Source organism: Theropithecus gelada, chromosome 20 (genome assembly GCF_003255815.1).
Source record: "Theropithecus gelada isolate Dixy chromosome 20, Tgel_1.0, whole genome shotgun sequence".
NCBI classification, from domain to species: Eukaryota; Metazoa; Chordata; class Mammalia; order Primates; family Cercopithecidae; genus Theropithecus; species Theropithecus gelada.
The window spans coordinates 47,383,961-47,400,590 of NC_037688.1; the positions used below are offsets into that span (position 1 = coordinate 47,383,961).

The 16,630-nt window shown below is 52.6% G+C and overlaps 1 protein-coding gene across 3 annotated transcripts in view; it reads right to left on the reverse strand.

Annotated features, from left to right (window-relative positions):
* Positions 1-16,630, reverse strand: part of FANCA (FA complementation group A) — a 75,467-nt gene that overhangs the window by 1,455 nt on the left and 57,382 nt on the right. For 2 of the 3 annotated variants that reach the window (XM_025369499.1, XM_025369497.1), the window contains exons 31-41: positions 12,048-12,132; positions 9,693-9,865; positions 8,686-8,794; positions 6,577-6,636; positions 6,330-6,434; positions 5,208-5,320; positions 4,512-4,650; positions 2,394-2,456; positions 980-1,085; positions 477-552; positions 98-258 (exon numbers count right to left, since the gene is read on the reverse strand). In XM_025369499.1, the coding sequence (XP_025225284.1) occupies positions 98-258; positions 477-552; positions 980-1,085; positions 2,394-2,456; positions 4,512-4,650; positions 5,208-5,320; positions 6,330-6,434; positions 6,577-6,636; positions 8,686-8,794; positions 9,693-9,865; positions 12,048-12,132 (1,190 nt within the window). The remainder of the gene's footprint in view (positions 1-97; positions 259-476; positions 553-979; positions 1,086-2,393; positions 2,457-4,511; positions 4,651-5,207; positions 5,321-6,329; positions 6,435-6,576; positions 6,637-8,685; positions 8,795-9,692; positions 9,866-12,047; positions 12,133-16,630) is intronic. The other variant, XM_025369498.1, reaches the window with a different exon arrangement.

Sequence of the window (16,630 nt, forward strand, 5' to 3'; positions counted from 1 at the left end):
GTGTCCCCCCCATCTGCATTCTGTGTTGGAACGTTCTCTGGCAGAAGGAGCCTCAGGCTGCGGGGAGCTCCCCTGGAGATGGGACTGGCCCTTGCACCTGCCTGACCCTGGAGCTCCAGGCTCCTGCCGGCTGGAGGTGAAACTGTGCTTGTGTCCCCGGCCACGAAGAGCTGGACCAGCCTCAGGTACATGTCAACAGCAACATGCAGGAAGGCCTCTTCCCTGATGGCCGCGTCGTCGTGGAAGTAGGAGAGAAGACTAGAAGTAAAGACATGGTGACGAGTGGCTACAGACTGCTGGAAAGGTAGCAGGTGATGCCAAGGGATGCTGCTCATCTGTGCGTCAGAGGCACAGGCAACCCTTCCCCTCCGGCGGGAGAGCCAGAGCTGCTAAGACGGGGGTCTGGGAAACACTGCCCCTGCCCTGACCATGCACGGCTGTGCCCTGCTCCCTGAGCAGCCTGTAGGTGAAGGTACCTGTAGAACGTGAAGGGCAGCAGCCTGGTATGCTGATCCGGGGCCACGCGGAGGAGGAGTCGCCCCAGCCTGAGGTCTGCAATACCAAGAGGTGGCTCAGGCAACTCTGGACGTCTCTGCCTATGTTACCAGTGCTGGGGGACACCCCTGGGGGTTGGGACGTGTACCCTGGGAGGCCTGGCTGTGGGGGTGGTGCGGGGCAAACAGCCTGAGCCAAGGATACCTGGGCACCCGTCAGCAGCTGGGAGAGGAAGGGGGTGTGGGGCAGAGAGAGGCAGTCCCCATGATAGGCCAGTGGTCCTGGGGTTGACCAGTGACCCAGTAAATTATCTTACACGTTTGTACTTAAAATCTGTCCCAACTGAAACGGAGCTTATAAACTTAGCAGAAAGATAGTCATGAAAATGAATGAGTGAACCTCAAGGAGGGCACGTTCTTAACCATTTGAAAGTTGCGTCTGAAAAGAGCAGCCCTCTGCATCCGCGCCTCAGAGTGTTTCTCACCACTCTCTGTCAACTGGAAGAGCGCCAGCCAGGATATCTTCCTCTTCTCTAAACACTCGAGGACTGCAGCACAAACATCTAAAGCCTTCGATGGGTCCGTGGCACTCTGTAAACCGCAGGAGAGCAGCCCTGAGAATGGCCGACCTGCTGTGCTCCCGCGGGCAGGAGGGCACAGTCCTCAGCACACAAGGCATTTCTTCTTTGCTTATTGAAAGTCTTAAAACTGGTGACAACCGGCCGGGCGCGGTGGCTCAGGCCTGTCATCCCAGCACTCTGGGAGGCCGAGACGGGCGGATCACGAGGTCAGGAGATCGAGACCATCCTGGCTAACACGGTGAAACCCCGTCTCTACTAAAAAGTACAAAAAACTAGCCGGGCGAGGTGGCGGGCGCCTGTGGTCCCAGCTACTCGGGAGGCTGAGGCAGGAGAATGGCGTAAACCCGGGAGGCGGAGCTTGCAGTGAGCTGAGATCCGGCCACTGTACTCCAGCCTGGACGACAGAGTGAGACTCCGTCTCAAAAAAAAAAAAAAAAAAAAAACTGGTGACAACCTATGGAAGATAACACTGGGCCTCTGGCCAGAAGAGGCTCAGGTAGGAGGCCAGGGACTTCAAGCACCCACACCAAGGCTGCTGCACCACGTCCTGAAATAAGGCATTGAAAGAAAGGCCCTGCCGGGCGCGGTGGCTCAGCCTGTAATCCCAGCACTCTGGGAGGCCGAGACGGGCGGATCACGAGGTCAGGAGATCGAGACCATCCTGGCCAACACGGTGAAACCCCGTCTCTACTAAAAATACAAACAAATCTAGCCGGGCGAGGTGGCGGGCGCCTGTAGTCCCAGCTACTCGGGAGGCTGAGGCAGGAGAATGGTGTGAACCCGGGAGGCGGAGCTTGCAGTGAGCCGAGATCACAGCACTGCCACTACACTCCAGCCCGGGCAACTGAGAAGACTCTGTCTCAAAAAAAAAAAGGCCCACAGGCTGGATGCAGTGGCTCATGCCTGTAATCCCAACCCTTTGGGAGGCCGAGGTGGGCGGATCGCTGAGGCCAGTTCAAGACCAGCCTGGCAATATGGTGAAACCCCATCTCTAAAAATACAAAAATTAGCCGGGCGTGGTGGCGCACGCCTATAATCCCAGCTACTTAGGAGGCTGGTGCAGGAGAATCGCTTGAACCCAGGAGGCAGAGGTTGCAATGAGCCGAGATCACACCACTGCACTCCAGCCTGTACAACAGAGCGAGACTCCCATCTCAAAAAAAAAAAAAAAAGCTCACGGTGTGGGAGTTCTCACACTTCCGCAAACACAAGGAGCTCCTGAGCCACTCTGGAAACCCTGACTTGGAAACTGGCTGCCCGGTTCCCCCTGCCTGGCCACAGTGGGAGAGGACACCTTGGCTGGTAAGGTCTGACTTACATTTGAGGTCAGATGTGACGAGAGCAGGCCCATCAAGGAGAAGAAGAAAAGGAAAACCAATAGCTGCAAATAAAAATGTGCACTTCTTACTACATTAAAATTACCTGTGCTCTGTCATTCTAAATAAGGCCGAAACGTTCCTCTTTAATTGAAATTTTTTACATCTAGGCCATAAATCCTTTAAGTGGATCTTAGAAAACTTTCCAATCACTTTTAGAGAGACAGCTTGATTGAGAATTAATTACTGCTGGCTGGGTCATTTCATACTTGCTTTTAAACAAAGCTAGAAACAGTTTGAAAAAGTAACAAGAGCCAGAAGAAAGACTGCTGCAGTCTCCTTGGCTGTGTGCAGTCCCAACTCACCATCATCTCCCTGCAAGGCCTCCTGTCAGAAGTGTTTGTAAAATCCTTGAAGATAAACCCACAGGCTCCATCCTAATCCAGGGCTTGACTGTGGACAGTCCTCTCCACACACTAGGGCCTTAAGGCCCTGGAGCCACTAAAATCCCTTCTAACAAAACTACACAAGAAACCTGAAGACGCATCCAGAAGAATCCCTGTAGGGTTGTTATAATCACCAAAACCCTGGGCACTGCTGTTGGCACAGCTTTCAGCTGGTGTAAGTCGTGTGCTGACATGGCACCTATGCGTTGAGGATCTCAGGCTGGGCACAGGATCTCGGGGCTGCAGCTCTCCTGTGGGATGCTTGTTTCCGTGCCTGTTCTATACACACCACCCTGGGCTCCCTGCACAGAGGGCTGTGGGTGTCACTGGTCTTGCGGGGGCTGTCAGGCTTCCCAGGGCGCAGCAACCAGGTGGGTCTTAGCCCAGCGTGGTCCCTGGCTGGGAACTCAGAGCAGCCTCCTCTCCCACTCCTTTCCCCATGCCTGTGGCTGCAGACAGTTGCGTCCTTGCTGCCTCTTGTCCCCAGCACCCCAGCTCTGAGCTGTCTCACTGCAAGCTTATCTGGGGCTGTCCCTCGGCAAGTGAATCGAGGCTACTGCAGCATGAACGCAGAAGGCACCACTTGAAGCTGACAGTTTTTACACTGGGCTGTGATGAGGACAAAACTAAGCTGAAGAAAAGCACTTCAAGCCTGGGCAACATAGTCAGACCCCCATGTTTTACTTTCTATTTATTTATTTTTTTTTTTTTTGAGCCGGAGTCTCACTCTGTCGCCCAGGCTGGAGTGCAGTGGCGGGATCTCGGCTCACTGCAAGCTCTGCCTCCCAGGTTCACGCCATTCTCCTGCCTCAGCCTCCCGAGTAGCTGGGACCACAGGCGCCGCCACCACATCCGGCTAATTTTTTTTTGTATTTTTAGTAGAGACGGGGTTTCACCGTGTTAGCCAGGATGGTCTTGATCTCCTGACCTCGTGATCCACCCGCCTCAGCCTCCCACAGTGCTGGGATTACAGGCGAGAGCCACCGCGCCCGGCCTACTTTTTAAAATTTTTTTTTTTGAGACAAGAGTCTCGCTCTGTCACCCAGACTGCAGGGCAGTGGCATGATCTCGGCTCACTGGAGCCTCTGCCTACCGGGTTCAAGCGATTCTCCTGCCTCAGTCTCCCGAGTAACTTTACAGGCTATGGGATTACAAGCATGCACCACCACACCGGCCTAATTTTTGTATATTTTGTAGAGAGAGGGTTTTACCATGTTGCCCAAGCTGGTCTCGAACTCATGACGTCAAGTGATCCACCTGTCTCAGCCTCCCAAAGTGTTGGAATTAGAGGCATGAGCCACCGTGCCTGGACTAGAGACCCCCATCTCAGAAAAAATTATAAAATTAGCCGGGCATGGTGGCACACACCTGTAGTCCCAGCTACTCCACAGGCTGAGGTAGGAGGATGGCCTGAGCCCAGGAGAACGAGGCTGCAGCGAGCTGTGATTACACCACTGCACTCCAGCCTGGGCGACAGAGTGAGACCCTGTCTCAAATACATACAACCATTTAAAAAAGTGGAATTATTATTACTAGTAAACTTGAGAGTCAAAGTCTTACTCCAAGCCCATTTGTCTTTAGAAAAACGCAGCTCATCAGGCAGGCCCAGAGAAGCTGCACGGATTGAAACCAAGCTTGCGAGAAAAGAGTCAGTAAAAGAATTTCCTGTCTTGCCTCCTCCCTCTCGCAGTCCAGCTTCGTTAGCTGCTTCCTGACGTTTTCTTCCCTGACTTGTTGAATCGCAAAGTGCAGTGCAGCAGCTGAGAGCCAGGCCGGGTTAGGTGCCGGGGAGGCGGCATCAGGGGAGAGGAAACTGGGACAGAGAAAACGGGTTCAGTGCAGGGCCTTACAGCCAAGTCCTTATTCCCACCTGTCGCCTTTGGGGCTTGCCTTTCCATCAGAGGACACAGAGGGCTTCAGGACCATCAGAAACTAGGTCTGCATCCCCCAGCACCCCCAGGTCCACTGAGAGTCTGGGCAGGTGCTGGTACTGCCCCTAGCGCATCCTGGCGTTCTGAGAGCTCCTGCTGACAGGAGGCAGCCGGCCGGGTCCTATCCACCTTGCCCTGTGCTCTTGGGCCCCAGCTGCGTAAGTTTTGGAAGAAGAGGCCTTATTTCCCTCAGTTCTCCCTGCCTGGCCCTGTGACTGGATCAGGCAATTCCCTCCCAGAACGGAGAACAAAGGACTACCTGGGTAGCTGGGATTACAGGCGCCCACCACCACAAGAACTCGGTTCTTTTCTCCCTGCTCACACAAGACGCTGCCCACACCACTTTCCTCAAGCAAGCCAGGGTGTTTAGGAGATGACCTTGAGCAGGTCCTAAAGTGCATCTGGGCAGGCACACCCCGTCCTCACCACCCGCACGTACTCGCTGGCAAACTGCCGGCCTTCTTGCAGCTTCTGCAGTTCCCGGGGCAGTGGGCTCTGGCAGCGTCTCCTCCACTGGCAGAGCAGCACAGGCTCCAGGCTCGGCCACCACAACTAGAGAGAGAGCAGGACACAGAGGAGGGGGGCTGGGGTGGACACACCTCCGCTGCCACAGCTATGACAAGCCCACAGCGCTCCTACAGGCCACCACGGGCCCACACTCACCCTGCGCTCTGGAACTCCAAAGCCAGTATCTTTACCTCAGTTAAGGCTCAAAGCAGTTCCATGAGGCATTATTACCCACACTCATGGAAGACGTGGAATTTGGAGAAGGAAGAGCCTGGCCTAACGAAACAGTGAAGGGACCACACTGCCCCTGAGCTGGGAATGCCTGGTCCTTCGATGTCCTCAGCTGAGAGCTGGCGTTCTAAACACGGAAGAGTTCATTTATCGTGAATTCCACTAACTGAGCTACAACTTGGTGCAAATGCAGCTTGGGGAGCTCCTTGGGGAACATGCTGTGCTGCGGGAGAAAAAAAAGGCCCTCGTGTCCCTGATAACTGAGAAGGGAGGGCGACAGCTGTGGTCTTCAGGACTAAGTGAGCCGTCACGGAAGTGAGGGAAATGCTGCCCCCACCACTCCCGGGACCCTGGGCTGTTAGGGGAGCCTGCTGAGCTCTGGCGGGAGCTGAGGTGAAGTCTCTGCTCTGAAGTCCCACGAAAGCGTAGTCGGGCGCCAGTGGGCCACGGTTATGCTCTCGTGAGGGGCACAGGCAGCCACCGTACAGCCTACAGCCAATTCGTAACCCAAGACAGTGAACAAACAAGCCCTGCACCCTGTGGACACGAAGGTGCCGTGGGGTCTGAGTGGGGTCCACAGGGGAAAAGTCCTGAGGGTGCCCATGGCCAGGGCGGTGGGGGCGGGGACAGTTCTAGGAACTCAGGACATGCAGCCCCCATCTGCCGCGAGCTGGCATCTTTAACTGTGGCCTCCATGTCTCCCGACGCATTTTCTCTGAGATGGTAACACCCCGATGGAGAAGTGCTGCAGAGACGCCAGAGGCAGCCATGGAGTCTCCCGCTCATCCCCAAAACAAAACTCCCGACAAGAGAGCTGGCCTACCAGAGCAGAGGTCAAAATTAAGGGGCATTTTGTCTGGCACTTGGCCAATATGAAGTCGACCATCAGGGAGGGGTCTCTGCTCCGCAGACAGGCGTTCAGGAGGCCCTGCAGGAGAGAACGCACCAGGAGGTCGGCGGTTTGCGAGGACCCACAACCAGCGGAGTGCAGGAACTCGCAGGAAGCTGACAGGAGGACCCATCCCCAGCATTCTGAGAAGGCCATGGGAGGGGCTGAGGGAGCAGCTTACCCTGAAGAAGTGGGCAGTGATGTCCTGTGTCAGGGCACCTCCGTGGGAACAGAAGTTTCTCTGCAAGAGAGTTCAAGGCAGGTAAGAAAAGGCTACGGGAAGAGAGGCGAGACCAGCGTGCAGAGTGGCTGCTGTGCAGATTCTGTTGTGAGAAAAACACTCACTAAGGCTTGGCGTGGCCACCATGGATGGTGCTCCTGGCTGACCGGGCCTGGAGCCCTGGCTGTGCGGTCCTGAAACTTAATGGCTTCCCTGGGCAGCCAGTTCCTGCAGCTCAGCAACTCTGGCCCAAACAGTCTTGTAGGCTCCAGGAAGAAGCCAGGGAGGCACAAGCGGCCACAGGGAAGGGGACGCACCCGAAGCCCAGATCTGTGGTGAGGATGACACTAATACCACGGCCTGACCATCCTCTGGCTCCTCTATCCTTCACTAACCAAGTGCTGTCCATGGTGTTTTCCTGTCTGTCGGCTGTCACGTGCCATTCTGAGAGCTTTCCGAAAAACAGCCTTTCGTAAGAATTCAGAGGAAACCATAGTGATTTTCTTAAAGCTTTTGCTAGTCTCATGTCCTCTGCTCTCCTTGTCACATTTTAAAGTGCTACACAAGGCCGGGCACGGTGGCTCGTACCTGTAATCCCAGCACTTTGGGAAGAAGCCAAGGTGGGTGGATCACGAGGTCGAGTTCGAGACCAGCCTGACCAACATGGTGAAACTTCATCTCTATTAAAAATGCAAAAATTAGCCGGGTGTGGTGGCGGGCACCTGTAGTCCCAGCTACTCAGGAGGCTGAGGCAGGAGAATTGCTTGAACCCAGGAAGCGGAGATTGCGGTGAGCTGAGATTGCGCCGCTGCACTCCAGCCCAGGCAACAGAGCAAGACTCTGTCTCAAAAAAAATTTCTTCTTAAATAAATAAATAAAAATATGAAATGCTCCAGAGCTGGCATGGAACCTGAATTCCATCTCTCACATTTGTGCATTCAAAAACAAGCATCTGTCTCCCCTGCTCTGACCAACTGGGTCCCTGACACTGACCCATCCCCATAGCAAGGGCCACTTCGTTTTTTTTAGACAGTCTCGCTGTCACCCAGGCTGGAGTGCAGTGGCACTGGCTCGGTGCAACGTCTGCCTCCTGGGCTCAATTAATCCTCCTGACCCAGCCTCTCAAGTAGGTGGGACTACAGGCATGCGCCACCACGCCCAGCTAATTTTTCTATTTTTTGTAGAAACAGGGTTTTGCTGTGTTGCCCAGGCTAGTCCTGAACTCCTGGGCTCACGTGATCCCCCCGCCTTCCCAAAGTGCTGAGATTACAGGCGTAAGCCACTGTGCCCGGCTACTGGTTAACATCATTCTGCAACTCACACTGGGCAGTGTCTAAAACGGAAGACAATGGGGCTGCCTGTCAGGCAACAGCAGTAGTCAGATCACCACAAGGCGGCCGGGCGCGGTGGCTCAAGCCTGTAATCCCAGCACTTTGGGAGGCCGAGACGGGCGGATCACGAGGTCAGGAGATCGAGACCATCCTGGCTAACACGGTGAAACCCCGTCTCTATTAAATACAAAAAAAAAAAAAAACTAGCTGGGCGTGGTGGTGGGCGCCTGTAGTCCCAGCTACTCGGGAGGCTGAGGCCGGAGAATGGCGTGAACCCGGGAGGCGGAGCTTGCAGTGAGCCGAGATCCGGCCACTGCACTCCAGCCTGGGTGACAGAGCAAGACTCCGTCTCAAAAAAAAAAAAAAAAAGATCACCACAAGGCTTTTTCACACGTGAAGCATGTTGAGATTAGAAATAAATGAACTGAGGTGCGTGGCACACAAAATGGTCTGTACGATTCCATGCGTCAAAATTATTAAAACTTGAGGGAAACTGAAGGAACTCAAACTTTGGAGAAGGCAACCTACAGCTGGTTTGGTGACGTGCTGGCCGCCGTCCTGGCTGTGGGTAGGGGCCCTCCCTCACACGGCATTCCAGACATTGTTCCCTATTTGACTTTGAACCCTTTCTTCAGTAATTTGCACGGTGAATTCAGGACACGCATGGAGGCTGCAAGAGCTGCTGCCAGTGCCACAGGCACCGACAGATCAGATGGACACATGCACACGGGGCACCTACCATCTCAGAGTTGACCAAGTGGAAGAACTGCTTGCATCTGGCAGTGATGGGCTGTTCGGCCTGGAAGCTGCTGCCACAGAGGACAGACGAAGGCAGGCGGAGGAGGATCCTGGAAAGAAGGGGCTGTATCTGTGGCAACCGCACAGCATACACTCTGCTCCCTCCCAAGGGCTCAGACTCTCAGAGTAGCAACCATACCCTGAAACCCAAGGCCACTGTTGGAACCGGAGCCGTGGCCCGTGTCCTTCTGTCCCATCCAAAGCCTGCACTCTGAGCCCAACTCCCCTGTACCGTGCTTGGCCCACTGCACTCAAAACGTGTTACCAAACAACTTTTAACAGTTACATAATAACCAAGTGGATGATGCGCCAGTCTGTCTAGTGAAGCAATTCCCTACGACTGTAAAAGTAAATGACTTCGATTTAATGACTTCACGCTTATTATAAATGCAGCTGCCATGGGCATTTTGAACAGTTTTCCCTACTTTGACAGGAGCTCCTTCTGCGACGTCCCTCCACATCTGAGCAGGTTTTTTGTTGTTGCTGAGACAGAGTCTCACTCCGTCGCCCAGGCTGGAGTGCAATGGCACGATCTCGGCTCACTGAAACTTCTGCCTCCCACGTTCAAGCAATTCTCCTGCCTCAGTCTCCAGAGTAGCTGGGATTACAGGCGTCCGCCACCACACCCAGCTAATTTTTGTATTTTTAGTAGAGACAGTGTTTCGCCATGTTGGTCAGGCTGGTCTCAAACTCCTGATCTCAGGTGATCCACCCACCTCAGCCTCCCAAACTGCTGGGATTACAGGCGTGAACCACCTCGCTCAGCTGGAAGGTTTTAATCAGAAGTACTTTAAACCCTCTGGATCCTCTCCGTGGCAAGTGCTACAGAGAGGGACAGGCTTGGGATGGGGACACACAGACAAGTAAGTCACGGGAAAGGAACTCGCTACAAAGAAACTCTAGGACCGTCATGAGATGTTGCCCTGCCCAGGTGGTAGTAGGTATTACCGTTTGTACATGAGCAGCTCCCTCTGTCTCTGAAGGCTGGCAGCCACGTTCCAACCGCTTGTCAGAGCCTGGAGTCGTCGGCCGAAAATCCCAAAGAGGAAGTGCCCCTGGGAAGGGGTGTGGCCGAGAGGCACCGAGGGGTCCTGCTGCAGCTCCAGGTCAGCTACCATCTCCTGGAAAAGAGGAGGATGCTGGCACAGGAAGGCCTCGGGGCTCACTGCCCAGCCAGTCGGGTACCCTGACGGGGGGTGGCGCGGTGTCAGGGAAAGGTCTCCACAGGGGACAGGGCAAGAAGGAACAAGTGGGGCAAACTATTTCAACTGGAAATCACTTTGAAATTGAAATTGTAAATATAGAACAGTGCAGGCCGGGTGCTGTGGCTTACGTCTGTAATGCCAGCACTTTGGGAGGCTGAGGCAGGCAGATCCCTTGAGCCCAGGAGTTAGAGTACTGCTTTTCAATTAAGAAAAACAGCCGGGTGCTGTGGATCATGCCTGTAATCCCAGCACTTTGGGAGGCCGAGGCAGGCGGATCATGAGGTCAGGAGACAGACCATCCTAACACGGTGAAACCGTCTCTACTAAAAATACAAAAAATTAGCCGGGCGTGGTGGTGGGTGCTTGTAGTCCCAGCTACTCGGGAGGCTGAGGGAGGAGAATGGCTTGAACCCTGGAGGCAGAGCTTACAGTGAGCTGAGATCACACCACTGCACTCCAGCCTGGGCGACAGAGCAAGACTCCATCTCAAAAAATAAAAATAAAAGAAAAAACAAAAAAAAGACCAGATATGGTGGCACATGCCTGTAATTCGGCACTTTGGGAGGCCAAGACAGGTGGATCACCTGAGGTCAGGAGTTCAAGACCAGCCTGGCCAACAAAATTAGCCATATAAAAATTAGCTGGGTGTGGTGGCAGGTGCCTGTAATCCCAGCTAATCAGGAGGCAGAGGCAGGAGAATCGCTTGAACCCAGGAGGTGGAGGTTGCAGTGAGCCAAGATCCCACCACTGCACTCTAGCCTGGGTGACAGAGCAAGAGTCTGTCTCAAAAAACAAACCAACCAACCAAAAAAACCAGCACAAGGACACCCATGTGCCCTCCACCCAGATTAACCTCAGGCTAACATTTTACCCCACACATCATTTTTGCCTCACAAGTCTTTTTTTTTCCTTTTTTTGAGACAGTCTCAGTCCGGTTGGCCAGGCTGGAGGGCAGCAGTGCAATCCTGACCTCTCGAGCTCAGTTGATTCTAAGTCAGTCTCCCGAGCAGCTGGGACTGTAGGTACACACCACCAAGCAGCTGGGACTGTAGGTACACACCACCATGCTCAACTACTTTTTTGTATTTTTAGTAGAGACAGGGTTTCACCATGTTGGCCAAGCTGGTCTTCAGCCCCAGACCTCAAGTGATCTACCCGCCTCAGCCTCCCAAAGTGCTGGGATTACAGTCCCAAAGTGCTGGGATTACAGGCACAAGCCACTGTGCCCGGCCGGCTGTGTTTTTTTTTTTTGAGGCGGAGTCTCGCTCCGTCGCCCAGGCTGAAGTGCAGTGGCCGGATCCCAGCTCACTGCAAGCTCCGCCTCCCGGGTTCACGCCATTCTCCGGCCTCAGCCTCCCGAGTAGCTGGGACTACAGGCGCCCGCCACTTCGCCTGGCTAGGTTTTTGTATTTTTTAGTAGAGACGGGGTTTCACCGTGTTAGGCAGGATGGTCTCGATCTCCTGACCTCGTGATCCACCTGTCTCGGCCTCCCAAAGTGCTGGGATTACAGGCTTGAGCCACTGCGCCCGGCCCGGCTGTGTTTTTTAAAGAAGAATAAAGATCAGGTGCAGTGGCTCATGCCCATAATCCAACAATTTTGGAGACTGAGATGGGTGGTTCATTTGGGCCCAGGAGTTCGAGACCAGCCTGGGCAACATGGCAAAACCCCAGGAAGTCAAGGCTGCAGTGAGCTATGAGCGCACCACTGTACTCTAGCCTGGGAGACACAGCAAGACCCTGTCCCAATAATAATAATAATAATAATAATGATAATAATGATTAGAAGGAGCCAGGTGGGTCTAGGGAAAGCATCTGGCTAAGGAGTTAGGAGGCCCCAGTGCTGGGGGAGGGGAAGACAGGGGCCTGGCACAGAAGACACATGGGTGGCCAGCACCAGTAAACACCTGTTGACTGACAGTGAACACACACAGGTACATGCTGTCTACCTGTATAGATCTCAAGTGATCCACCAGCCTCGGCCTCCCAAAGTACTGGGATTACAAGCATGAGCCACGACGCCCAGACTATAATAAACATCTTAATAGGATGCAGCTTAAATTAAGTGAACGCACTGAGTTGTGGCATCCTCAAACTCACCTGCAATCTGGAAATAATGTCCTCATTTCCTGTGCGGCCACCAAAGACCAAATCGGAATTCTCTGAGTGGTCATAACTCCTTGAGCTGAAAACAAAATACAATAAAATCTTCCTCAGTATCGCCTAATAGTGCTGGAGTTCCCAGTTCTCCTCCTGCCTCCCGAGTTGAGTGGTGGCTGTGCTTTTCTGACAGTGTGACCTCACATTAGTCGACAATAAACAATAAAAACTGCCACAAAATACTACCAACCCCAACCCAGGAAATACAAACATTATGTACCATGACCAGGGGGGTTTATCCCAAGAATGCAAGGAGAGCTTAACATCCCCAAATCAATATAATGCAGTTATCAATAAAATAAAAAGCAAAAACCACAGGATTACCTTAACAGATGCAGAAAAAGCACTTGATGGAATTTAACATCCCTTTGTGATAAAAACACTCAATAAACTAGGAACAGAAGGGGATCTTCTCAATCTGGTACCTGGCATGTATGAAAAACCCACAGCTAACATCAAATTTAATGAGGAAAGACTGAAAGCTTTTCTTCTAAGATCAGGGGCAACAAGGATGTGCTCTCTACACTCAAAGCAGTGTCGCTGCCTCTACTCAACACTGCACTGGGGCCGGGCGCGGTGGCTTACACCTGTAATCCCAGCACTTTGGGAGGCCGAGGCGGGCGGATCATCTGAGGTCAGGAGATCAAGACCATCCTGGCCAACATGGTGAAACCCCTTCTCTACTAAAAATACAAAAATTGGCCGGGCGCGGTGGCTCACGCCTGTAATCCCTGCACTTTGGGAGGCCGAGGCGGGCGGATCACGAGGTCAGGAGATCGAGACCATCCTGGCTAACACGGTGAAACCCCGTCTCTACTAAAACACAAAAAATTAGCCGGGCGCGGTGGCGGGCGCCTGTAGTCCCAGCTACTTGGGAGGCTGAGGCAGGAGAATGGCGCGGACCCGGGAGGCGGAGCTTGCAGTGAGCCGAGATCGCGCCACTGCACTCCAGCCTGGGCGACAGAGTGAAGACTCCGCCTCAAAAAAAAAAAAAAAAATACAAAAATTAGGCCGGGCACAGTGGCTCACACCTGTAATCCCAGCACTTTGGGAGGCTGAAGCAGGCGGATCACCTAAGGTCTGGAGTTCAAGACCAGCCTGGCCAACGTGACGAAACCCTATCTCTACTAAAAATACAAAAAATTAGATGGGTGTGTTAGCAGGCACTAGTAATCCCAGCTACTCGGGAAGCTGAGGCAGGAGAATTGCCTGAACCCGTAAAGCAGAGGTTGTAGAGAGCTGAGATCCTGCCATGGCACTCCAGCCTGGGAGACAGAGTGAAACTCTGTCTCAAAAACAAACAAACAAACAAACAAAAATTAGCAGCCAGGCGTGGCAGCGGGTGCCTGTAGTCCCAGCTACTGGGGAGGCTGAGGCAGGAGAATCGCTTGAACCCGAGAGGCGGAGGTTGCAGTGAGCCGAGATCACACCACCACACTCCAGCCTGGGTGCCAGAGCAAGACTCCGTCTCAGAAAAAACAAAAAAACACTGCCCTGGGAGTTCAAGCCGGGGCAATTCAACAAGAAAAAGGAAAGCATCCAGATGGGAAAGGAAAAAGTTAAACTATCTCTGTTCACGGATTATATGATCTTCCTTTTGTTTTTTTTGTTTGAGACTGAGTTTCACTCTTGTCGCCCAGGCTGGAGTGGCAGTGGCATGATCTCGACTCACTGCAACCTCTGCCCACTGAGTTCAAGTGATTCTCCTGCCTCAGCCTCCCAAGTAACGGATTACAGGAGCCCATCACCGGCCTGGCTAATTTTTGTATTTTTAGTAGAGATGCGGTTTCACCATGTTGACCATGCTGGTCTCCAACTCCTGACCTCAGGTGATCGCTCACCTCACCCTCCCAAAGTGCTGGGATTACAGGCGTGAGCCACCGTGGGTGGCCCAAAATGTTTTTTGATCCATCAAAATGGATCAAAATCCTAAAGAGCTAAACTAAAAACAGATGATCTGAACTTTATAAAAATTTAACACCTTTGTGCATTGAAGGATACGATCAAGAGTGTGAAGAGAATTAACAGAATGGGAGAATATATTTACATATCATATATTTGATAAGAACTTTATCTAAAATATATAAAGAACTCATACAACTCAGTAAGATAAATACAGTCATGAACTGCTTAATGACAAGGATCCATTCTGAGAAACACATCTTTAGGTGGTTTCCTCACGTGAACATCAAAGTGCACCGACACAGACCAGAGCCCTCCGCACACCTAGGCCACATGGCACGGCCTGCTGCACAGACCTCGACAGCAGACCCCCCGCACGCCTAGGCCACATGGCATGGCCCGCTGCACAGACTTAGCAGACCCCCCGGACGCCTAGGCCACATGGCATGGCCCGCTGCACAGACCTAGACGGCAGACCCCCCGCACACCTAGGTCACACAGCATGGCCCACTGCACAGACCTAGACAGCAGACCCACCCGCACACCTAGGTCACATGGCATGGCCCGCTGCGCCCAGGTTATGAACCGGCACAGCATGGAACTGTACTGAATACTGCAACTGGAACACAACAGTATTTGTGCATCTAAACATAGAAAAGGTACAGTAAAAACACAACTTAAAAAAAAAGTGACAAAACAACTATGGCTTTATGGGATTAGTGTCATATATGTGGCTCGTTGTTAACCAAAACACTGTTATGCAGTACATGAATGTAACCCAGTTTTCAAATGGGCTGAGGATATGAATAGATATTTCTCCAAAGAAAATCTACAAATGGCCAATAAGAAAATAGAAAGATGCTCAAAATCACTACCCATCAGGGAAGTACAAATCAAAACCACAATGAAATAGCACTTAATACCCACTAGGATGGCCACCAACAAGTCCGGCCTAGCACAGAGGCTCACACCTGTAATCCCAGTACACTGGGAGGCCGAGGCGGGCAGATCACCTGAGGTCAGGAGTTCGAGACCAGTCTGGCCAACATTGTGAAACCCCATCTCTACTAAAATTACAAATTAGCCACCAGGGCCGGGCGCAGTGGCTCAAGCCTGTAATCCCAGCACTTTGGGAGGCCGAGACAGGCGGATCATGAGGTCTGGAGATGGAGACCATCCTGGCGAACACGGTGAAACCCCGTCTCTACTAAAAAAATACAAAAAACTAGCTGGGCGAGGTGGCGGGCGCCTGTAGTCCCAGCTACTTGAGAGGCTGAGGCAGGAGATGGCCTAAACTCGGGAGGCGGAGCTTGCAGTGAGCTGAGATCCGGCCACTGCACTCCAGCCTGGGCAACAGAGCCAGACTCCGTCTCAAAAAAAAACAAACAACAAATTAGCCACCAGGTGAGGTGGTGCCTGTAGTCCCAGCTACTTGAGGGGCTGAAGCAGGAGGATCACTTGAGCCCAGGAGGTCGAGGCTGCAGTGGGCTGAGATCTCGCCACTGTATCCCAGCCTGGGTGACAAAGTAAGACCCTGTTTCAAAATAAATATATAAGACAAAGTAAGACTCTGTCTCAAACAAACGAAGTAAATGGATAAACAAAATATGGCTGATCCTTCTGTTCTGCAGTGAGCAGCTCTGTGCAAACCTACCCATAAAGGCTGGGGAAGTTGGGAAGCTGGAGAAAGAGGCTGAACAATCCAGTTTCTCAGACAGAAATGTTTAAGGGCTTACAGACAGAAGCCATGTCTTGGGCAGCCTAGAGAGATGATGCATCCCTGCAATGTTACCCCCAGGCGGGGCTTCTATACCACAGGGAAGGATTATTGAAGTCAACCCCTCAGGGAAAAGCAAGAATGCTCTGTGAATCTAACCGCTGGATTTAAGGTGGAAAATTTGTTTTGTTTGTTTTGAGATGGGGTCGGTCACCCAGGCTGGAATGTAGTGGTGTTATCACAGCTCACTGCAACCTCTGCCTTTCAGGCTCAAGCAGTCCCACCTCAGCCTCATGAGTAGCTGGGACCATAGGCACGCATCACCATGCCTAATTTTTTTTTGTGTGGAGATAGGGTTTCACCAGGCTGGTCTCGAGCTCCTGAGCTCAGATGATCTGCCTGCCTTGGCCTGTCAGTGCTGAGATTACAGGCATGAGCCACTGCGCCCGGCCTCAAGGTTGTTTTGACCTAAGAGTGGGATTTAAGGTAACAGCAGATAAATGGGAAATCTCAGGAGGCATTCTTGGAGTAGGGTTAACGGGAAGTCACCCACGATAGAGGTGCGTCAGCTTCCACACCTTCTGTGAGCGTCAGTCGGCCATAAGAAGGAAGGGTGTGCTGATATGTGCTACAACACGGATGAGCCTCAGAAACATTCTGCTCAGCCAAGGAAGCCAGACACAAAGGGCCACATACTATGTGATTCTGTTTATATTAAATATGCAAAAAAGGCAAATCCATGAACAGAAAATGGATTCCTGGTTGCCACAGGCAGGGGACATGGAGGGAAGGTGCATACACACTTGCCATCTGTACTGAATGCTGAAGCTGTAACACAATAGTTTGGAGCTGCAGGCAAGAGCCGCTGGGAGCAAAGCCTGGACAGCCCCAGGCCCACTCCGTC